At 42.2% G+C, this 26,073-nt stretch overlaps 1 protein-coding gene across 3 annotated transcripts in view; it reads left to right on the top strand.

The window, feature by feature from the left end:
* The window catches only part of LOC106605542 (protein spire homolog 1), a 61,471-nt gene that overhangs the window by 21,630 nt on the left and 13,768 nt on the right, over positions 1-26,073 (top strand). For all 3 annotated transcript variants that reach the window (XM_014201320.3, XM_014201321.3, XM_014201322.3), the window contains exons 3-7: positions 1,790-2,026; positions 10,914-11,039; positions 16,831-16,905; positions 17,156-17,320; positions 17,524-17,610. In XM_014201320.3, the coding sequence (XP_014056795.2) occupies positions 1,790-2,026; positions 10,914-11,039; positions 16,831-16,905; positions 17,156-17,320; positions 17,524-17,610 (690 nt within the window). The remainder of the gene's footprint in view (positions 1-1,789; positions 2,027-10,913; positions 11,040-16,830; positions 16,906-17,155; positions 17,321-17,523; positions 17,611-26,073) is intronic.

Genomic DNA, 26,073 nt, shown 5'->3' with positions numbered 1-26,073 from the left:
TCTGATATACCACGGCTGTCAGCCAATCAGCATCCAGTTTATAATGGTTCTCTGCTGGCTCAGTCAAGTCACGTTATTACTGACTAATCTGTTAAGGTCTGCCTTGCTTTTAAAGGTTGGGTTGTTCACTTGAATGAAAGGGTCATGTGTTTGTGTAGCACATGCTACAGCTGAAAGCATGGGACAGTCTTGTGCAGGATAATGAAAGGAGATTATATATATTACATAACAGGGAATGAAGACACAAACCCATATTTACTGTTGTTTTCCAGGAGATTAACAGCTGAATAACACAAATCAAGGAAAATTATTCATAATCCATTTATTCAAAACATGAAGATATTGTCGTTTTGGCATGATTCTTGGATGCCTATGATGAACGTACAGTGCCTTTGGAAAGTATTCAGACCCCTTGACTTTTTCCAAATTTTGTTACGTTACAGCCTTATTCTAAAATTGATTAAATCGTTTTTTCCCCCTCATCAATCTACACACAATACCCCATAATGACAATGCGTCGCTGCACAGCTATTTTCAGGTCTCTCCAGAGATGTTCAATCGGGTTCAAGTCCAGGCTCTGGCTGGGCCACTCAAGAACATTCAGAGACTTGTCCTGAAGCCACTCCTGCGTTATCTTAGCTGTGTGCTTAGGGTCGTTGTCCTGTTGGAAGGTGAACCTTCGCCCCCAGTCTGAGGTCCTGAGCGCTCTGGAGCAGGTTTTCATCAAGGATCTCTCTGTACTTTGCTCTGTTCATCTTTCCCTCAATCCCAACTAGTGTCCCTGTCACTGAAAAATGTCCCCACAGCATGATGCTGCCACCACCATGCTTCACCGTAAGGATGGTGCCAGGTTTCCTCCAGACGTGACGCTTGGAATTCAGGCCAAAGAGTTCAATCTTGGTTTCATCAGAACAGAGAATCTTGTTTCTTATGGTCTGAGAGTCTTTAGGTGCCTTTTGGCAAACTCCAAGTGGGCTGTCAAGTGCCTTTTACTGAGGAGTGGCTTCTGTCTGGTCACTCTACCATAAAGGCCTGATTGGTGGAGTGCTGCAGAGATGGTTGTCCTTCTGGAAGTTTCTCCCATCTCCACAGACGAACTCTAGAGTTCTGTCAAAGTGACCATCAGGACCTTCTCCCACGATTACTTAGTTTGGCCGGGCGGCCAGCTTTAGAAAGAGCCTTGGTGGTTCCAAACTTCTTCCATTTAAGAATGATGGAGGCCACTGTGTTCTTGGGGACCTTCAATGATGCAGAAATGTTTTGGTACCCTTCCACAGATCTGTGCCTCGACACAATCCTGTCTCGGAACTCTACGGACAATTCCTTCGACATCATGGCTTGGTTTTTTCTCTGACATGCACTGTCAACTGTGGGACCTTATTTAGACAGGTGTGTGCCTTTCCAAATCATGTCCAATCAATTGAATTTACCACAGGTGGACTCCAATCAAGTTGTAGAAACATCTCAAGGATGATCAATGGAAATAGGATGCACCTGAGCTCAATTTCGAGTCTCATAGCAAAGGGTCTGAGTACTTATGTTAATAAGGTATTTCTGTTTTAGTTTTTTTATACATTTGCAAAAATTAACAGTTTTTGCTTTGTCATTGTGGGGTATTGTGTGAAGATTGCTGAGGATTTCTATTTTATTTAATCCATTTTAGAATAAGGCTGTAACGTAACAAAATGTGGAAAAAGTGAAGGGGTCTGAAAACTTTCCGAAGGCACTGTATATGGATGGCAATATAATGATACCCAGTGTGTGTTGTTGCTTGTGTCCTGTCCTTCAGGTGATTGAGTCTCTGGGCATCATGATCTACAAGGCGTTGGACTACGGGCTGAAGGAGAGCGAGGAGCGGGAGCTGAGCCCACCCCTGGAGCAGCTCATAGACCTCATGACCAACATGGGTGAGGCCGAGAGAGACGCCTGCCCTGACGAAGGTTACGAGGCCACGGAGGAAGAGGAGGAGGCCGAAGACGACCCCATCAACATCTGTAATGTTCGTGGCTACAGGGACATCCTGAGGGTAGGCAGCTGTTGATTGGGGGATGATGGTGGTTGATGATTAAAAGCCAAAATGTCACTACATGAGTGAATGGCAGGGTTAATAATGAAATAGGTTTTCTGCTGTCAAGCCATCAAGCGCAGTCAACTACAAAATGGTGGTGATCAGGTCAGGGTTATGGTACTGGAGCCTGCAATTGTTGTGTATGTGTCTTTCCTCCAGTAGTGTTGAGACTATAATCTATACTAAATCCACCCAGCATGTTCAGTAGTGGAGACTATAATCTATACTAGATCCACCCAGCATGTTCAGTAGTGGAGACTATAATCTATACTAGATCCACCCAGCATGTTCAGTAGTGGAGACTATAATCTATACTAGATCCACCCAGCATGTTCAGTAGTGTTGAGACTATAATCTATACTAGATCCACCCAGCATGTTCAGTAGTGTTGAGACTATAATCTATACTAAAAGCACCAGTATGTTCAGTAGTGCTCAGACTATAATCTATACTAAATCTACCCAGCATGTACAGTAGTGGAGACTATAATCTATACTAGATCCACCCTACATGTACAGTAGTGGAGACTATCGTCTATACTAGATCCACCCAGCATGTTCAGTAGTGGAGACTATAATCTATACTAGATCCACCCAGCATGTTCAGTAGTGGAGACTATAATCTATACTAGATCCACCCAGCATGTTCAGTAGTGGAGACTATAATCTATACTAGATCCACCCAGCATGTTCAGTAGTGGAGACTATAATCTATACTAGATCCACCCAGCATGTTAAGTAGTGGAGACTATAATCTATACTAGATCCACCCAGCATGTTCAGTAGTGGAGACTATAATCTATACTAGATCCACCCAGCATGTTCAGTAGTGGAGACTATAATCTATACTAGATCCACCCAGCATGTTCAGTAGTGTTGAGACTATAATCTATACTAAAAGCACCAGTATGTTCAGTAGTGCTCAGACTATAATCTATACTAAATCTACCCAGCATGTACAGTAGTGGAGACTATAATCTATACTAGATCCACCCTACATGTACAGTAGTGGAGACTATCGTCTATACTAGATCCACCCAGCATGTTCAGTAGTGGAGACTATAATCTATACTAGATCCACCCAGCATGTTCAGTAGTGGAGACTATAATCTATACTAGATCCACCCAGCATGTTCAGTAGTGGAGACTATAATCTATACTAGATCCACCCAGCATGTTCAGTAGTGGAGACTATAATCTATACTAGATCCACCCAGCATGTTCAGTAGTGGAGACTATAATCTATACTAGATCCACCCAGCATGTTCAGTAGTGGAGACTATAATCTATACTAGATCCACCCAGCATGTTCAGTAGTGTTGAGACTATAATCTATACTAAAAGCACCAGTATGTTCAGTAGTGCTCAGACTATAATCTATACTAAATCTACCCAGCATGTACAGTAGTGGACACTATAATCTATACTAGATCCACCCTACATGTACAGTAGTGGAGACTATCGTCTATACTAGATCCACCCAGCATGTTCAGTAGTGGAGACTGTAATCTATACTAGATCCACCCAGCATGTCCAGTAGTGATGAGAGAACAGACATCATACTAGATCCACCCAGCATGTCCAGTAGTGTTGAGAGAACAGACATCATACTAGATCCACCCAGCATGTCCAGTAGTGTGGAGGGAACAGACATCATACTAGATCCACCCAGTAGTGCTGAGAGAACAGACATCATACTAGATCCACCCAGTAGTGTTGAGGGAACAGACATCATACTAGATCCACCCAGTAGTGTTGAGGGAACAGACATCATACTAGATCCACCCAGCATGTCCAGTAGTGTTGAGGGAACATACATCATACTAGATCCACCCAGTAGTGTTGAGGGAACAGACATCATACTAGATCCACCCAGTAGTGTTGAGGGAACAGACATCATACTAGATCCACCCAGTAGTGTTGAGGGAACAGACATCATACTAGATCCACCCAGTAGTGTTGAGGGAACAGACATCATACTAGATCCACCCAGTAGTGTTGAGGGAACAGACATCATACTAGATCCACCCAGTAGTGTTGAGGGAACAGACATCATACTAGATCCACCCAGTAGTGTTGAGGGAACAGACATCATACTAGATCCACCCAGTAGTGTTGAGGGAACATACATCATACTAGATCCACCCAGTAGTGTTGAGGGAACAGACATCATACTAGATCCACCCAGTAGTGTTGAGGGAACAGACATCATACTAGATCCACCCAGTAGTGTTGAGGGAACAGACATCATACTAGATCCACCCAGTAGTGTTGAGGGAACAGACATCATACTAGATCCACCCAGTAGTGTTGAGGGAACAGACATCATACTAGATCCACCCAGTAGTGTTGAGGGAACAGACATCATACTAGAGACACCCAGTAGTGTTGAGGGAACAGACATCATACTAGATCCACCCAGTAGTGTTGAGGGAACAGACATCATACTAGATCCACCCAGTAGTGTTGAGAGAACAGACATCATACTAGATCCACCCAGTAGTGTTGAGAGAACAGACATCATTCTAGATCCACCCAGCATGTCCAGTAGTGTTGAGGGAACAGACATCATACTAGATCCACCCAGTAGTGTTGAGGGAACAGACATCATTCTAGATCCACCCAGTAGTGCTGAGAGAACAGACATCATACTAGATCCACCCAGCATGTCCAGTAGTGTTGAGATCACAGACATCATACTAGATCCACCCAGTAGTGTTGAGGGAACAGACATCATTCTAGATCCACCCAGTAGTGCTGAGAGAACAGACATCATACTAGATCCACCCAGTAGTGTTGAGGGAACAGACATCATTCTAGATCCACCCAGTAGTGCTGAGAGAACAGACATCCTACTAGATCCACCCAGTAGTGTTGAGGGAACAGACATCATACTAGATCCACCCAGTAGTGTTGAGGGAGCAGACATCATACTAGATCCACCCAGTAGTGTTGAGGGAACATACATCATACTAGATCCACCCAGTAGTGTTGAGGGAACAGACATCTTACTAGATACACCCAGCATGTCCAGTAGTGTTGAGAGAACAGACATCATACTAGATCCACCAAGTAGTGTTGAGGGAACAGACATCTTATTAGATCCACCCAGCATGTCCAGTAGTGTTGAGAGAACAGACATCATACTAGATCCACCCAGTAGTGCTGAGAGAACAGACATCATACTAGATCCACCCAGTAGTGTTGAGAGAACAGACATCATACTAGATCCACCCAGTAGTGTTGAGGGAACAGACATCAGACTAGATCCACCCAGTAGTGTTGAGGGAACAGACATCATACTAGATCCACCCAGTAGTGTTGAGGGAACATACATCATACTAGATCCACCCAGTAGTGTTGAGGGAACAGACATCATACTAGATCCACCCAGTAGTGTTGAGGGAACAGACATCATACTAGATCCACCCAGTAGTGTTGAGGGAACAGACATCATACTAGATCCACCCAGTAGTGTTGAGGGAACAGACATCATACTAGATCCACCCAGTAGTGTTGAGGGAACATACATCATACTAGATCCACCCAGTAGTGTTGAGGGAACAGACATCATACTAGATCCACCCAGTAGTGTTGAGGGAACAGACATCATACTAGATCCACCCAGTAGCGTTGAGGGAACAGACATCATACTAGATCCACCCAGTAGTGTTGAGGGAACAGACATCATACTAGATCCACCCAGTAGTGTTGAGGGAACAGACATCATACTAGAGACACCCAGTAGTGTTGAGGGAACAGACATCATACTAGATCCACCCAGTAGTGTTGAGAGAACAGACATAATACTAGATCCACCCAGTAGTGTTGAGAGAACAGACATCATACTAGATCCACCCAGTAGTGCTGAGAGAACAGACATCATACTAGATCCACCCAGCATGTCCACTAGTGTTGAGGGAACAGACATCATACTAGATCCACCCAGTAGTGTTGAGGGAACAGACATCATTCTAGATCCACCCAGTAGTGCTGAGAGAACAGACATCATACTAGATCCACCCAGTAGTGTTGAGGGAACAGACATCATTCTAGATCCACCCAGTAGTGCTGAGGGAACAGACATCTTATTAGATCCACCCAGCATGTCCAGTAGTGTTGAGAGAACAGACATCATACTAGATCCACCCAGTAGTGCTGAGAGAACAGACATCATACTAGATCCACCCAGTAGTGTTGAGAGAACAGACATCATACTAGATCCACCCAGTAGTGTTGAGGGAACAGACATCAGACTAGATCCACCCAGTAGTGTTGAGGGAACATTCATCATACTAGATCCACCCAGTAGTGTTGAGAGAACAGACATCATACTAGATCCACCCAGTAGTGTTGAGAGAACAGACATCATACTAGATCCACCCAGTAGTGTTGAGGGAACAGACATCTTACTAGATCCACCCAGCATGTCCAGTAGTGTTGAGAGAACAGACATCATACTAGATCCACCCAGCATGTCCAGTAGTGTTGAGAGAACAGACATCATACTAGATCCACCCAGTAGTGTTGAGAGAACAGACATCATACTAGATCCACCCAGTAGTGTTGAGGGAACAGACATCATACTAGATCCACCCAGTAGTGTTGAGAGAACAGACATCATACTAGATCCACCCAGTAGTGTTGAGGGAACAGACATCATACTAGATCCACCCAGTAGTGCTGAGAGAACAGACATCATACTAGATCCACCCAGTAGTGTTGAGAGAACAGACATCATACTAGATCCACCCAGTAGTGTTGAGAGAACAGACATCATTCTAGATCCACCCAGCATGTCCAGTAGTGTTGAGGGAACAGACATCATACTAGATCCACCCAGTAGTGTTGAGAGAACAGACATCATACTAGATCCACCCAGTAGTGTTGAGAGAACAGACATCATACTAGATCCACCCAGTAGTGTTGAGGGAACAGACATCATACTAGATCCACCCAGTAGTGTTGAGAGAACAGACATCATACTAGATCCACCCAGTAGTGTTGAGAGAACAGACATCATACTAGATCCACCCAGTAGTGTTGAGGGAACATACATCTTACTAGATCCACCCAGCATGTCCAGTAGTGTTGAGAGAACAGACATCATACTAGATCCACCCAGTAGTGTTGAGGGAACAGACATCATACTAGATCCACCCAGCATGTCCAGTAGTGTTGAGGGAACAGACATCATACTAGATCCACCCAGTAGTGTTGAGAGAACAGACATCATACTAGATCCACCCAGCATGTCCAGTAGTGTTGAGGGAACAGACATCATACTAGATCCACCCAGTAGTGTTGAGGGAACAGACATCATACTAGATCCACCCAGTAGTGCTGAGAGAACAGACATCATACTAGATCCACCCAGCATGTCCAGTAGTGTTGAGGGAACAGACATCATACTAGATCCACCCAGTAGTGCTGAGAGAACAGACATCATACTAGATCCACCCAGCATATCCAGTAGTGTTGAGGGAACAGACATCATACTAGATCCACCCAGCATGTCCAGTAGTGTTGAGAGAACAGACATAATTCTAGATCCACCCAGTAGTGCTGAGAGAACAGACATCATACTAGATCCACCCAGTAGTGTTGAGGGAACAGACATCATACTAGATCCACCCAGTAGTGTTGAGGGAACATACATCATACTAGATCCACCCAGTAGTGTTGAGGGAACAGACATCTTACTAGATCCACCCAGCATGTCCAGTAGTGTTGAGAGAACAGACATCATACTAGATCCACCCAGCATGTCCAGTAGTGTTGAGGGAACAGACATCTTACTAGATCCACCCAGCATGTCCAGTAGTGTTGAGGGAACAGACATCTTACTAGATCCACCCAGCATGTCCAGTAGTGTTGAGAGAACAGACATCATACTAGATCCACCCAGTAGTGCTGAGAGAACAGACATCATACTAGATCCACCCAGTAGTGTTGAGAGAACAGACATCATACTAGATCCACCCAGTAGTGTTGAGAGAACAGACATCATACTAGATCCACCCAGTAGTGTTGAGAGAACAGACATCATACTAGATCCACCCAGTAGTGTTGAGAGAACAGACATCTTACTAGATCCACCCAGCATGTCCAGTAGTGTTGAGAGAACAGACATCATACTAGATCCACCCAGTAGTGTTGAGAGAACAGACATCATACTAGATCCACCCAGTAGTGTTGAGAGAACAGACATCATACTAGATCCACCCAGTAGTGTTGAGGGAACAGACATCTTACTAGATCCACCCAGCATGTCCAGTAGTGTTGAGAGAACAGACATCATACTAGATCCACCCAGTAGTGCTGAGAGAAGAGACATCATACTAGATCCACCCAGTAGTGTTGAGAGAACAGACATCATACTAGATCCACCCAGCATGTCCAGTAGTGTTGAGGGAACAGACATCATACTAGATCCACCCAGTAGTGTTGAGAGAACAGACATCATACTAGATCCACCCAGTAGTGTTGAGGGAACAGACATCATACTAGATCCACCCAGTAGTGTTGAGAGAACAGACATCATACTAGATCCACCCAGTGAGTCCTTAGATGCCCCAATGGTGTTTACATAACCATTGCAGTGGTGGGAGGACAATGTTTTTTAATGAGCATTATTTCTCTTAGAGCATATTGGATGACTGTCATTCATATTCCATTCACCCAGTTCAATGTAGCATTGATAGGTTTAGGCTACTACATGATACTCAAATTTTCCCTATTCCCATCATGAGGTTGCTGCAACCTAGCCTATGAATTAAAGTTTGCAACATAGGTGCACATAGGTCGAGAGAAAAATTTGAGGTGACAGGAAGTGACACATGGACAGACAGTGACATATTTAATACCACCTTGCACACTCTTGCCCACATCTAGCTGATCTAGGGTGTAATCATTAGTCCAACAGTTTCAAACAAGAGTTTCTATTGGACAAATTAATGTATGTTTATCCCTGTTTCATTCCATTTAAGAAACGTTTTTCAACAGAATCGGCGGAATGAATACACCCTTGATCAAGCGTAAACACAGTTCACTTTCATAGCAGCCACGTTGTATTCCTTCTCACATCTATGCGTTTTCCTCCTCTCACGTTTTTCCTTTGCTTGTGGACTTCAATGCACAACATATCAGCTGTAGGAGACCAGGTAAAAAAAACATTCCAAGCCAAACCATATCATAACCACTACACACAGCCTACATCGTTGTCACCATATTAGCTAAAGTAACATCATAGTCAACATAGCTAATAGAACTAACGCATTAGTAAACTCGCTACAGTCATGCATTAACGTTACAGTGTACAGTCAGTCAGTAAGCAGTTTAGCAGTTACACCGGTGGGCCCCAGTGACAATAACTTAGTAAAACCAAAAGCTTACCTTGACTTGGAAGAGTTCCAGTGTTGTGTTGGATAGTCAAAGCCAGCTAGCTAACATAGGATCCCTCTGTTTGAGCAGGGTGTTTGAGTAGGATAAACTACCTAGCTGCATTTTCTTGCTAAGTGAAACTGACAGTGGAAAAAAATTAAGAAATCACTCTCTCTTTTGCTTCTCCTTTATTTTTAGAATATGCTTTCAGTACTAGATTCATTATCTGATCCTTTGATTGGGTGGATAACATGTCAGTTCATGCTGCAAGAGCTCTGATAGGTTGGAGGACGTCCTCCGGAAGTTGTCATAATTACTGTGTAAGTCTATGGAAGGGGGTGAGGACCATGAGCCACCTAGATTTTGTATTGAAGTCACTGTACCCAGAGGAGGACGGAAGCTATCTGTCCTCCGGCTACACATGGTGCCACCATACAGAGTTTTGCTGAGGCTACTGTAGACCTTCATTGCAAAATAGTGTGTTTTAATCAATTATTTGGTGACGTGAATATATTTCGTATAGTTTTATCTAAAACGGATAACTTTTTAAATGTAAAAAAATAAATCATGTTTTTATGAAATTCACTGAGGATGGTCCCCCCCTTCCTCCTCTGGGGAGCCTCGACTGAACTATAGTCTTCAGCCTTCCATCCGACCCGGCCCGAGGAGGACAGACATGACAGTGGTGAAATAATGATTCTAGAGACAGGGCCCAAGGGATGGAACCAGGTCTCCATAGCGACTGCTAGCAAGGTTATCTGAGGCTGTGGACATCTGAGCTGCCTGGGTGACAGTGCCGCTGTTGTCTTGCCAGCCCTACTGCCCGATGGCTAGATGTCTCCTCTAATAGCTGTCATCCTCTCTATCCTCCAGTCCACCCTCATCTCTCTCTCTCTCTGTCTGTTGTTAACTACAGAGCCTTACCCAAAAGGAACTGCCTGCCTCTCTCTCTCTCTAACTGCCTTCTAGATGTTTCACAACATTTCAGATGTATGTTCCTGTGTGATTTGCAATCAGGGATCTTCTCCTATATCAGCATGACTCTATTAAAAATGAATGGGTCAGGGAATATTGAGATTATGATGCTACTGGGGAAAGACTCCTTAATACCTAATTCTCAATTTCTGCTCCAGGATTCCTCCTCTACACAGCAGCACCATTTATCTAATGGAAATATTGTCAGTTCAGGGAATTTACTTGGTGGGCAAGATTGCAGACGACACGGCCAACCATTCTCTGTTAGAATTTGAGGCGCTATATGGGATGGGAAATGCAGTGGACTACTGGTGCCAAGATCATGCCAAGAGCACCTTCTGTTCATCTCAGAGAAACAAGGACATACAGTATTTTGTAATCTACTGTCACAAGGATATCTGCTGTCATCTGCTGAATTACCATATTTACAGTATCTACAATGTTTTACTTACAGTACTACTTCTCTCTCCCTGTCTGTCTGTCTGTAGATGTGTGTGTCTCACCTCCCCAGCCCTGGCGATGCCCCCAGCCACTACCAGGCTGTGTGCCGTGCTCTCTATGCTGAGACCAGGGAGCTACGCTCCTTCCTGGAGAAGATCAAGAGTGCCAAAGAGGTGAGGCTACCTACACATCAATACGTGACCAACTGGGTTCAAACCCCCTGTCTCCTGTTTGCAACAAGACTGTGTTAGTCCACTGAGCTAAAGGCTAGGAATTAGCTTGGGCAGGTAAAGAAAGTCTTCAGGTCTCAGGAAAGGTTACTCATCATGTGACCATGGTTCACCAAACCACCTCCATTTACCAATGCTCACAACACACTACACAGTACCTGACTGCATAGACCCTCAGCTTGCTTACATAGTGGTTCTGTTCCGTTGTCTATACTAGCATACTACTTAGCATGTATTCCCAATACATTGCTTTATCCTATGTGGTATGCTAACCAGTATGGATATTGGAACAGCTCCGGTCTGACATCTCATTCTCAGACTCCAGTGCACATAGGACCACTAAAAGGTGAATCTGAATGGTTATTGGCATTCACCACTAGACAACCTTGTAGTGTAAATCAGACAGTCATGTAGACCCGGGACATATGTTCAGAGGTCATGTAACTGGAGAGACATTCATTCAGGAGATTAAGCAGCATGACATTAAGGTGTTTCACATGCTTCAGAGAACTGATCAACATGGCACACTACATACATGTCCTGTAATGGATCCTACTGTATATCAGCTACTGTATATCAGCTACTGTATATCAGCCTTGAGTCGGGTCTGTGCGTGTGTGTGTGTGTGTTACAGAGAAGGAATTCCGGTTACTCTCTGTGTGTGCGTGTGTGTGTGTGTGTGTGTGTGTGTGTGGTGTGTGTGTGTGTGTGTGTGTGTGTGTGTGTGTGTTACAGAGAAGGAATTCAGGTTACTCTGTGTGTGTGTGTGTGTGTGTGTGTGTGTGTGTGTGTGTGTGTGTGTGTGTGTGTGTGTGTGTGTTACAGAGAAGGAATTCAGGTTACTCTGTGTGTGTGTGTGTGTGTGTGTGTGTGTGTGTGTGTGTGTGTGTGTGTGTGTGTGTGTACAAAGGAATTCAGGTTAATCTGTGTGTGTGTGTGTGTGTGTGTGTGTTACAGAGAAGGAATTCAGGTTAATCTGTGTGTGTGTGTGTGTGTGTGTGTGTGTGTGTGTGTGTGTGTGTGTGTGTGTGTGTGTGTGTGTGTGTGTGTGTGTGTGTGTGTGTGTGTGTGTGTGTTACAGAGAAGGAATTCAGGTTAATCTGTGTGTGTGTGTGTGTGTTACAGAGAAGGAATTCAGGTTAATCTGTGTGTGTGTGTGTGTGTGTGTGTGTGTGTGTGCACGTGTGTGTGTGTGTGTTACAGAGAAGGAATTCAGGTTAATCTGTGTGTGTGTGTGTGTGTTACAGAGAAGGAATTCAGGTTAATCTGTGTGTGTGTGTGTTTGTGTGTGTGTGCATGTGTGTGTGTGTGTGTGTTACAGAGAAGGAATTCAGGTTAATCTGTGTGTGTGTGTGTGTGTGTGTGTGTGTGTGTGTGTGTGTGTGTGTGTGTGTGTGTGTGTGTGTGTGTGTGTGTGTGTGTGTGTGTGTGTGTGTGTGTGTGTGTGTGTTTGTGCGTGTGTGTGTGTGTGTTACAGAGAAGGAATTCAGGTTAGTGTGTGTGTGTGTGTGTGTGTGTGTGTGTGTGTGTGTGTGTGTGTGTGTGTGTGTGTTACAGAGAAGGAATTCAGGTTAGTGTGTGTGTGTGTGTGTGTGTGTGTGTGTGTGTGTGTGTGTGTGTGTGTGTGTGTGTGTGTGTGTGTGTGTGTTACAGAGAAGGAATGCAGGTTACGGTTGCAGCCACAGCTGTTGTTTGTAAAACATACCCACAGCAGGGAGTCAGGATGAGACTCAGGCAGCAGTGTTGTTATCTGCCACTGTGCCTCGCACCGAGCCACACACATGGATTATATTTAGCATCTCATATTTCAGGACATCCCTAACCAGGTCTGCCACAGGTCATCACAGTGATGTTTACTGTGGGCTATGGAAAGACAATGTTGTGGACCTGGGACTGACAGAGAGGAACAACAGTACATGCTGTGTGTGTGTGTATATGTATGTGTGTGTGTGCATGTGTCTGTGTAGACATGCTATCCCACCCCAGCATATGACATGTTAAAGTAGGCCAGTAAGGAGCATTGATCAGAGTGATCTGTCTACCTCAGGGGAAGCTGCCTGGTAGTAGCTGTAGGTTTTGTTAATCAGCTCAGTCTTTCACCTCTTGGGGAGCAGAGTCCACTTCTGTCTGTACAGTTCTGTAGTACAGTATTATAGGGCTTAGTTCTGTGGTGGTACAGATGTAGGATCTTAATTTGATCACCTTTTTGCAGGAGAACTTCTGAAGTTTGTAATTTGCACTTTATCAACCCCTACAAAAACGTAAATGTATTATAATCCACATAATAATTTACATTTCCTGTTGCTGCAAGATTATTTTCCTGCTGTAGCAAACTTGCTCAAATTAAAATCCTACATCTGTACATAGGTAAATCCCTAATGCTGTTGTGAACATGTCTGCATACCTAAAGGCTTAGTTTAATGTCCCTCAATGCACTGCTGTCTGCCACAGAGTCACATGTGCTATATCAAATCAAAATCAAAGCAAATGTTATTTGTCACATGTGCCGAATACAACAGCTTACTTATCCAACAATGCCGTTTTAAGAAAATAGAGTTAAGCAAATATGTACTAAATAAACTCAAGTAAAAAATAACAATAATGAGATTATACAGGGGGTACCGGTACCGAGTCAATGTGCGGGTTAGTCGAGGTAATGTATACATGTAGGTAGGGGTAAAGTGACTATACATAGATAATAAACAGTGAGTAGCAGCAGTGTAAAACATTGGTGGGGGGTGGTGTCAATGCAAATAATCTGGGTGGCTATTTGATTAATTGTTCAGCAGTATTATGGCTTGGGGGTAGAAGCTGTTAAGGAGCCTTTTGATCCTGACTTGGCGTCCGGTACCGCTTGCCATGCGGTAGCAGAGAGAACAGTCTATGACTGGTGTGACTGGAGTCTTTTACACCGCCTAGGACCTGGATGGCAGGAAGCTTGATGTACTATTGCTCAACATGACTGAGTCGCTATAGAGAATTACAGTCAGGGGGTTTAGAGTCACAGACACAGAAGAACATACATGTACATAGACCCACCAACGCCCCCAGTCTCAGTTGTCATATATAACGGCAGGTGGCCTAGTGGTCAGAGCATTCGACTAGTAACGGAAAGGTTGCAAGATCGAATCCCCGAGCTGACAATATAAAAAATCTGTCGTTCTGCCCCTAAACAAGGCAGTTAACCCACTGTTCCTAGGCCGACATTGAAAATAAGAATATGTTCTTAACTGACTTGTCTAGTTAAATACAGGTAAAATAAACTATATATATTTTTTAAATAACCTGTGAACCCCAAAAATGTGAGTCATTGAGGTCATACATATTTCTACAGGGTTTGCTATAGGAAAAATCTATGTGCTCAGCTTTTGGAATTGTCCCCATGAACCACATACTGGATGCTACTCCCCAGGGACCCATCCAGCCAAGCAGCACTCCCCCTCCACAGTAGTAGTCTGAAAGGAGCAAAGGAATTGGACAGTTATATAATTCACTGTTACAAAAGAGAGTGGAGAGTCCTATTATGAGGAGAGGGTAAGAAGCTTAGCTATGAAGAAGGGGAGACAAGTGTCAAGCTCTGTGGTTCAGGTGGCTACAGACAGTACATCCAGTTTAGTTAGCCTATCTGGTGTATGCAACCAGATGTGAATAGGCCAGGGTGTAGTCTAGTCTACTGTATGTGCAGGCAGAAACACCTAGGACTATAGCAGTAGGGACTGGACTAAGGATCTGCTGGACAGTGCAATCTCTGGTCAAGATGCTTGGCTGTTCAATGTGGGACAAGGTTACGTTTATATATATGTGTGTGTGTGTGTGTGTGTGTGTGTGTGTGTGTGTGTGTGTGTGTGTGTGTGTGTGTGTGTGTGTGTGTGTGTGTGTGTGTGTGTGTGTGTGTGTGTGTGTGTGTGTGTGTGTGTGTGTGTGTGTGTGTGTGTGTGTGTGTGTGTGTGTGTGTGTGTGTTTCTCTGTCTGTGCATGTGTACATCTCTGTGTGTGTGATACCAGGAGAACTAAAATGAGCTTCCGGCCCTGCATCATTCCCTTCCCCCACTTGTCCTCCTCTGTCTGGCAGCGAGGCAGAGACATGTTGTCCCACAGGGGATTTAGCTTGCTAGCTACAGGACAGCAGGCAGAGAGAGAAACCCTTTCTTTCATAACAAAGAGCTCTATAACAGGACAGAAGGACACTATTAAAAGCATAGTTGTAGCTGAATCCCCAAAGCCACTTCTGTTCCTATTTGCTCAGGGTTAAAAACTATAAGTTAGGAAAGGGATGGTATTGTGCTGGTCGTACAAATGAGCACCGGGAGTTAAATCCAACATCATCTCACCCTGGGCTCCTCTGCTCAGAAATGATGTCCTTTTTTAAAATGTTTGTCAACAATCATGTTGTTATTCACGGACCATAGTAAAGCTTTCTGTTTTATGTTATTACATGAAAAGGGATTATGTCTATGGTAGAGAAGGCAAATGCCCTTCCAGTGTAGTGTGAGTTATGGCTCTGTATATCCAGTGAGAGGAGAGGCCCTATAGTAAATCTCCTGTGATTGTTCTATCAAACACCGGTGGGACGCAGGGTGACGCCCCCTCTCTCACCATAAATAACAGGGAGAGAGAGGTGGGGGAGAGAGAGGAGGAGGAGAGAGAGGAGGAGGAGGCTTTCCAGTCTGCTGCAGAACAGATCCCTCAGTGTCCTGTCCTCTATTGAACTCCTGAATCAGGAAGAGAAGGGATGCAGGTTGCTCACTGCTTCATTGGTTGCATCCCAATTCTCTCGAAGTGCACTTGCTCACTCCTTCCCACACATTTAAAAGCAGTGGATTGGTGTTAGCATGGGCTAGCTAAGGGAGTTCCCACACTATATTTCATACAGTCATCTTGACCATGGCTAAAAGCTATAATCTCTGCTATGCATACACTGGCAGGATCATGCTTTATTCCCTATGGCTGCAATGAGGATTTTCAATCACTGATGAAAATGGACTGGGCATGTGTGTGGTGGGAATGTGTGAGTGTACCATCATGATGCTAGTTGAGAGGGACTTGTCAGGCTGCGAAGGCTCTCGTTAACTGTCATTGATAATGGAATTTTATTGATTTGTGGGTGTGACTGATAGCAGGGCTAGCTGCCTGTCCTAATGCTGTGGTAGTCAATGAACTTGATTAACATCTCATTTCAACATGAAAGGATGAAACCTGTGGCTTTGAGGTCAGTTACTTAATTAAAGGTCCAATGCAATTTTTATCTCAATATCAAATCATTTCTGGGTAACAATTAAGGACCTTACTGTTATTGTTTTCAATTAAAATGGTCAAAAGGAGAAAAAAAATAGTTTCTTAGCAAAGAGCAATTTCTCAAGCAATAATTTTGCTAGGGCCGTCTGGGAGTGGTCTGAGTGGGGAGGGGAAAACTGAAAACTAGCTGTTATTGGCAGAAAGGTTTGGAACTATCTTTTAATGTCACCAAGCAGGCCAAAACAGCTCTTACACTAAAAGGGCATTATCATAATTTTCACAATTACACAGTATTATTCCAACCTCATAGTGCGGAAATATATATAAAACACAGGAAATTCACGATGTTTGACTGCACCTTTAAGCTCTGAGTGCTCATCTCTCTCATCTCTCTCGTCTCTCTCTCTCTCTCTTTCTCTCTCTCTCTCTCTCTCTCTCTCTCTCTCTCTCTCTCTCTCTCTCTCGTCTCTCTCGTCTCTCTCGTCTCTCTCTCTCGTAGAATCTTCGGAAGATGGGTGGCGAGCTGTCTGAGGATCCTAGCAGAGACCTAAATGAGCTCCAGAATGCGGACTGGGTAGGTGACCAGCTCCTTATCACAAGCCTCACACAGCCCCTTTTACCTGGCAACACCCTTCTCTGACACCCTTATGTGACACCCTTAGGACAGGTTTCCAAGACTCATATTAAACCTACTCTTGGACTAGCATGTTTGTAGCCCAAGAGTATCTAGGCTTCATCTGGGTCTGGAAATTGGCCCTATAAGTGTTAAATCATTGGATGAGTGATGTGTTGCTATATGATTTCTGTCCCCCTGCATCCTCCAGGCTAAGTTCTGGATGCAGGTGATGGGAGACCTGCGCAACGGGGTGAAGCTGAAGAAGGTCCAGGAGCGCCAGTACAACCCTCTGGCCATCGAGTTCCAGCTCACGCCCTACGAGATGCTCATGAATGACATCCGCTCCAAACGCTACAATCTACGCAAGGTCATGGTAAGACTGTCAGGTGTCTTAAAAGCATGGTTTGCTGCTTATATGTAGTTATGCTCTCTCTTAATCTGTGTGTGTGTGTGTGTGTGTGTGTGTGTGTGTGTGTGTGTGTGTGTGTGTGTGTGTGTGTGTGTGTGTGTGTGTGTGTGTGTGTGTGTGTGTGTGTGTGTGTGTGTGTGTTTGTGTGTGTGTCCTTGCACCTCCAGGTAAACAACGACATCCCACCAAGGTTGAAGAAGAGCGCCCATGAGGTCATCCTAGACTTCATCCGGTCCAGACCTCCTCTCAACCCTGTGAGTGCACAGCCTATAGAAACAACAGATATACTTTACATCGACTAGCAACCTCTTTGGTGTTGGCATGGTGGTGGGCTGAACCATAGAGATACAACTCTGTTCTGTCTCTTTGGGCTGAACAGAGTACCATAGAATGAAATAAGAAGACAATTATTAGCTATGTATGTAAAGTATATCTCTTATTTATATGGGCTGTACAGTCATAGGGTTTAGAGAGGAGAACATGGGGAATGTTCTCTCCTTCTAATCCTGTTAATGTACAGTACTGTATAATAAATGTACTATATACTATACGATAGTACATTCTATGGTACTTGTCCCACTTTCCTCTCATTCTGGTGTCTTCTAGTCTTGCCATGCAATCCTTCCAAGTCTCGTTCATCACTGGAACGTGAGGAAGCCTGGGAATTGGTGCTAGGGGTGTCCCCTTTCCATTTAAACCTCAAGCCACTGAACCCATCTTTAGTCAAATAAAGAGTTTTTTATATCCCCCAAAAATACAGGTAGTTCAGGTTTTGGGGTTCTGGGGTATGATTATACTGATTGGAATGAGGGGTGATTGATAGATAATCAGATCATCTACTACTGGAGCTGTACATCAATGCTCACTGCCCCAGCCTCACTGCCCCAGTCTCTCTGCCCCAGCCACTCTGCCCCAGCCACTCTGCCCCAGCCACTCTGCCCCAGCCTCTCTGCCCCAGCCTCTCTGCCCCAGCCTCTCTGCCCCAGCCTCTCTGCCCCAGCCTCACTGCCCCAGCCTCACTGCCCCAGCCTCACTGCCCCAGCCTCTCTGCCCCAGCCTCACTGCCCCAGCCTCTCTGCCCCAGCCTCTCTGCCCCAGCCTCTCTGCCCCAGCCTCTGTAATGAGAGGAGCGGTACTGACAATCAAGAGTTATTGTTACAAAGTGACAGTGATATTAACAGTACAGTGACAGTGATATTAACAGTACAGTGATATTAACAGTACAGTGACAGTGATATTAACAGTACAGTGATATTATTGTGACAGTGATATTAACAGTGACAGTGATATTAACAGTACAGTGATATTATCGTGACAGTGATATTAACAGTGACAGTGATATTAACAGTACAGTGATATTATCGTGACAGTGATATTAACAGTGACAGTGATATTAACAGTACAGTGACAGTGATATTAACAGGACAGTGATATTAACAGTACAGTGACAGTGATATTAACAGTGACAGTGATATTAACAGTACAGTGACAGTGATATTAACAGGACAGTGATATTATCAGGACAGTGACAGTGATATTAACAGTGACAGTGATATTAACAGTGACAGTGATATTAACAGTACAGTGACAGTGATATTAACAGTGACAGTGATATTAACAGTGACAGTGATATTAACAGGACAGTGATATTAACAGGACAGTGACAGTGATATTAACAGTACAGTGACAGTGATATTAACAGTACAGTGACAGTGATATTATCAGGACAGTGACAGTGATATTAACAGGACAGTGACAGTGATATTAACAGGACAGTGACAGTGATATTAACAGGACAGTGACAGTGATATTAACAGTACAGTGACAGTGATATTAACGGTACAGTGACAGTGATATTAACAGGACAGTGACAGTGATATTATCAGGACAGTGACAGTGATATTATCAGGACAATGACAGTGATATTAACAGGACAGTGACAGTGATATTAACAGTACAGTGACAGTGATATTAACAGTACAGTGACAGTGATATTAACAGTACAGTGACAGTGATATTAACAGTACAGTGACAGTGATATTAACAGGACAGTGACAGTGATATTAACAGGACAGTGACAGTGATATTAACAGTACAGTGACAGTGATATTAACAGGACAGTGATATTAACAGTACAGTAACAGTGATATTAATAGTGATAGTGATATTAACAGTTCAGTGACAGTGATATTAACAGTACAGTGACAGTGATATTAACAGTACAGTGACAGTGATATTAACAGTACAGTGACAGTGATATTAACAGGACAGTGACAGTGATATTAACAGGACAGTGACAGTGATATTAACGGTACAGTGACAGTGATATTAACGGTACAGTGACAGTGATATTAACAGGACAGTGACAGTCATATTAACAGGACAGTGACAGTGATATTAACAGTACAGTGACAGTGATATTAACAGTACAGTGACAGTGATATTATCAGGACAATGACAGTGATATTAACAGTACAGTGACAGTGATATTATCAGGACAATGACAGTGATATTAACAGTACAGTGACAGTGATATTAACGGTACAGTGACAGTGATATTAACGGTACAGTGACAGTGATATTAACAGGACAGTGACAGTCATATTAACAGGACAGTGACAGTGATATTAACAGTACAGTGACAGTGATATTAACAGTACAGTGACAGTGATATTATCAGGACAATGACAGTGATATTAACAGTACAGTGACAGTGATATCAACAGGACAGTGACAGTGATATTAACAGTGACAGTGATATTAACGGTACAGTGACAGTGATATTAATGGTACAGTGACAGTGATATTAACAGGACAGTGACAGTCATATTAACAGGACAGTGACAGTGATATTAACAGTACAGTGACAGTGATATTAACAGTACAGTGACAGTGATATTATCAGGACAATGACAGTGATATTAACAGTACAGTGACAGTGATATTAACAGTACAGTGACAGTGATATTAACGGTACAGTGACAGTGATATTAATGCTACAGTGACAGTGATATTAACAGGACAGTGACAGTCATATTAACAGGACAGTGACAGTGATATTAACAGTACAGTGACAGTGATATTAACAGTACAGTGACAGTGATATTATCAGGACAATGACAGTGATATTAACAGTACAGTGACAGTGATATTAACAGTACAGTGACAGTGATATTAACAGTACAGTGACAGTGATATTAACAGGACAGTGACAGTGATATTAACAGTACAGTGACAGTGATATTAACAGTACAGTGACAGTGATATTAACAGGACAGTGACAGTGATATTAACAGTACAGTGACAGTGATATTAACAGTACAGTTATATTAACAGTACAGTGACAGTGATATTAACAGGACAGTGACAGTGATATTAACAGGACAGTGACAGTGATATTAACAGTACAGAGATATTAACAGTACAGTGACAGTGATATTAACGGTACAGTGACAGTGATATTAACAGTACAGTGATATTAACAGTACAGTGACAGTGATATTAACAGTACAGTGACAGTGATATTAACAGGACAGTGACAGTGATATTAACAGTACAGTGACAGTGATATTAACAGTACAGTGACAGTGATATTAACAGTACAGTGACAGTGATATTAACAGGACAGTGACAGTGATATTAACAGTACAGTGACAGTGATATTAACAGTACAGTTATATTAACAGTACAGTGACAGTGATATTAACAGGACAGTGACAGTGATATTAACAGGACAGTGACAGTGATATTAACAGTACAGAGATATTAACAGTACAGTGACAGTGATATTAACAGTACAGTGACAGTGATATTAACGGTACAGTGACAGTGATATTAACAGTACAGTGATATTAACAGTACAGTGATATTAACAGTACAGTGACAGTGATATTAACAGGACAGTGACAGTGATATTAACAGTACAGTGACAGTGATATTAACAAGACAGTGACAGTGATATTAACAAGACAGTGACAGTGATATTAACAGTACAGTGACAGTGATATTAACAGTACAGTGACAGTGATATTAACAAGACAGTGATATTATCAGGACAGTGACATTTGATATTAACAGTGACAGTGATATTAACAGTACAGTCACAGTGATATTAACAGGACAGTGATATTAACAGGACAGTGACAGTGATATTAACAGTGACAGCGACAGTGATATTAACAGTGACAGCGACAGTGATATTAACAGGACAGTGACAGTGATATTAACAGGACAGTGACATTGATATTAACGGGACAGTGACAGTGATATTAACGGTACAGTGACAGTGATATTAACAGTACAGTGACAGTGATATTAACAGGACAGTGATATTAACAGGACAGTGACAGTGATATTAACAGTACAGTGATATTAACAGGACAGTGACAGTGATATTAACAGGACAGTGACAGTGATATTAACAGTACAGTGACAGTGATATTAACAGGACAGTGACAGTGATATTAACAGTACAGTGACAGTGATATTAACGGTACAGTGACAGTGACATTAACAGGACAGTGACAGTGATATTAACAGTACAGTGACAGTGATATTAACAGTACAGTGACAGTGATATTAACAGTACAGTGACAGTGATATTAACAGTGACAGCGACAGTGATATTAACAGTACAGTGACAGTGATATTAACAGTGACAGCGACAGTGATATTAACAGTGACAGCGACAGTGATATTAACAGGACAGTGACAGTGATATTAACAGGACAGTGACAGTGATATTAACGGGACAGTGATATTAACGGTACAGTGACAGTAATATTAACGGTACAGTGACAGTGATATTAACAGGACAGTGACAGTGATATTAACAGTACAGTGACAGTGATATTAACAGTACAGTGACAGTGATATTATCAGGACAATGACAGTGATATTAACAGTACAGTGACAGTGATATTAACAGTGACAGTGATATTAACAGTACAGTGACAGTGATATTAACAGGACAGTGACAGTGATATTAATGGCACAGTGACTGTGATATTAACAGCACAGTGACAGTGATATTAACGGTACAGTGACAGTGATATTAACAGTACAGAGATATTAACAGTACAGTGACAGTGATATTAACAGTACAGTGACAGTGATATTAACGGTACAGTGACAGTGATATTAACAGTACAGTGATATTAACAGTACAGTGACAGTGATATTAACAGTACAGTGACAGTGATATTAGCAGGACAGTGACAGTGATATTAACAGTACAGTGACAGTGATATTAACAGTACAGTGACAGTGATATTAACAGGACAGTGACAGTGATATTAACAGGACAGTGACAGTGATATTAACAGTACAGAGATATTAACAGTACAGTGACAGTGATATTAACAGTACAGTGACAGTGATATTAACGGTACAGTGACAGTGATATTAACAGTACAGTGATATTAACAGTACAGTGATATTAACAGTACAGTGACAGTGATATTAACAGGACAGTGACAGTGATATTAACAGTACAGTGACAGTGATATTAACAAGACAGTGACAGTGATATTAACAATACAGTGACAGTGATATTAACAGTACAGTGACAGTGATATTAACAGTACAGTGACAGTGATATTAACAAGACAGTGATATTATCAGGACAGTGACATTTGATATTAACAGTGACAGTGATATTAACAGTACAGTCACAGTGATATTAACAGGACAGTGATATTAACAGGACAGTGACAGTGATATTAACAGTGACAGCGACAGTGATATTAACAGTGACAGCGACAGTGATATTAACAGGACAGTGACAGTGATATTAACAGGACAGTGACATTGATATTAACTGGACAGTGACAGTGATATTAACGGTACAGTGACAGTGATATTAACAGTACAGTGACAGTGATATTAACAGGACAGTGATATTAACAGGACAGTGACAGTGATATTAACAGTACAGTGATATTAACAGGACAGTGACAGTGATATTAACAGGACAGTGACAGTGATATTAACAGTACAGTGACAGTGATATTAACAGGACAGTGACAGTGATATTAACAGTACAGTGACAGTGATATTAACGGTACAGTGACAGTGACATTAACAGGACAGTGACAGTGATATTAACAGTACAGTGACAGTGATATTAACAGTACAGTGACAGTGATATTAACAGTACAGTGACAGTGATATTAACAGTGACAGCGACAGTGATATTAACAGTACAGTGACAGTGATATTAACAGTGACAGCGACAGTGATATTAACAGTGACAGCGACAGTGATATTAACAGGACAGTGACAGTGATATTAACAGGACAGTGACAGTGATATTAACGGGACAGTGATATTAACGGTACAGTGACAGTAATATTAACGGTACAGTGACAGTGATATTAACAGGACAGTGACAGTGATATTAACAGTACAGTGACAGTGATATTAACAGTACAGTGACAGTGATATTATCAGGACAATGACAGTGATATTAACAGTACAGTGACAGTGATATTAACAGTGACAGTGATATTAACAGTACAGTGACAGTGATATTAACAGGACAGTGACAGTGATATTAACAGGACAGTGACAGTGATATTAACAGGACAGTGACAGTGATATTAACAGTACAGTAACAGTGATATTAACAGTACAGTGACAGTGATATTAACAGTACAGTGACAGTGATATTAACAGGACAGTGACAGTGATATTAATGGCACAGTGACTGTGATATTAACAGCACAGTGACAGTGATATTAACGGTACAGTGACAGTGATATTAACGGTACAGTGACAGTGATATTAACAGGACAGTGACAGTGATATTAACGGTACAGTGACAGTGATATTAACGGTACAGTGACAGTGATATTAACAGGACAGTGATATTAACAGTACAGTGACAGTGATATTAACAGTACAGTGACAGTGATATTAACAGTACAGTGATATTAACAGGACAATGACAGTGATATTAACAGGACAGTGTCAGTGATATTAACAGTACAGTGACAGTGATATTATCAGGGCAGTGACAGTGATATTAACAAGTGACAGTGATATTAACAGTACAGTGACAGTGATATTAACAGGACAGTGACAGTGATATTAACAGGACAGTGACAGTGATATTAACAGTACAGAGATATTAACAGTACAGTGACAGTGATATTAACAGTACAGTGACAGTGATATTAACGGTACAGTGACAGTGATATTAACAGTACAGTGACTTTAACAGTACAGTGACAGTGATATTAACAGGACAGTGACAGTGATATTAACAGTACAGTGACAGTGATATTAACAAGACAGTGACAGTGATATTAACAATACAGTGATAGGGATATTTACAGTACAGTGACAGTGATATTAACAGTACAGTGACAGTGATATTAACAAGACAGTGATATTATCAGGACAGTGACATTTGATATTAACAGTGACAGTGATATTAACAGTACAGTCACAGTGATATTAACAGGACAGTGATATTAACAGGACAGTGACATTGATATTAACAGTGACAGCGACAGTGATATTAACAGTGACAGCGACAGTGATATTAACAGGACAGTGACAGTGATATTAACAGGACAGTGACATTGATATTAACGGGACAGTGACAGTGATATTAACGGTACAGTGACAGTGATATTAACAGTACAGTGACAGTGATATTAACAGGACAGTGATATTAACAGGACAGTGATATTAACAGTACAGTGACAGTGATATTAACAGTACAGTGATATTAACAGGACAGTGACAGTGATATTAACAGGACAGTGACAGTGATATTAACAGTACAGTGACAGTGACATTAACAGGACAGTGACAGTGATATTAACGGTACAGTGACAGTGACATTAACAGGACAGTGACAGTGATATTAACAGTACAGTGACAGTGATATTAACAGTACAGTGACAGTGATATTAACAGTACAGTGACAGTGATATTAACAGTGACAGCGACAGTGATATTAACAGTACAGTGACAGTGATATTAACAGTGACAGCGACAGTGATATTAACAGTGACAGCGACAGTGATATTAACAGGACAGTGACAGTGATATTAACAGGACAGTGACAGTGATATTAACAGGACAGTGACAGTGATATTAACGGGACAGTGATATTAACGGTACAGTGACAGTAATATTAACGGTACAGTGACAGTGATATTAACAGGACAGTGACAGTGATATTAACAGGACAGTGACAGTGATATTAACAGTACAGTGACAGTGATATTAACAGTACAGTGACAGTGATATTAACAGTACAGTGACAGTGATATTATCAGGACAATGACAGTGATATTAACAGTACAGTGACAGTGATATTAACAGTGACAGTGATATTAACAGTACAGTGACAGTGATATTAACAGGACAGTGACAGTGATATTAACAGGACAGTGACAGTGATATTAACAGGACAGTGACAGTGATATTAACAGTACAGTGACAGTGATATTAACAGTACAGTGACAGTGATATTAACAGGACAGTGACAGTGATATTAATGGCACAGTGACTGTGATATTAACAGCACAGTGACAGTGATATTAACGGTACAGTGACAGTGATATTAACAGTACAGTGACAGTGATATTAACAGGACAGTGACAGTGATATTAACGGTACAGTGACAGTGATATTAACAGTACAGTGACAGTGATATTAACAGGACAGTGATATTAACAGTACAGTGACAGTGATATTAACAG

The sequence above is a fragment of the Salmo salar genome, chromosome 05 (assembly GCF_965601325.2).
Source record: "Salmo salar chromosome 05, fSalSal1, whole genome shotgun sequence".
NCBI classification, from domain to species: Eukaryota; Metazoa; Chordata; class Actinopteri; order Salmoniformes; family Salmonidae; genus Salmo; species Salmo salar.
This window is presented reverse-complemented; position numbering and strand designations above follow the sequence as displayed.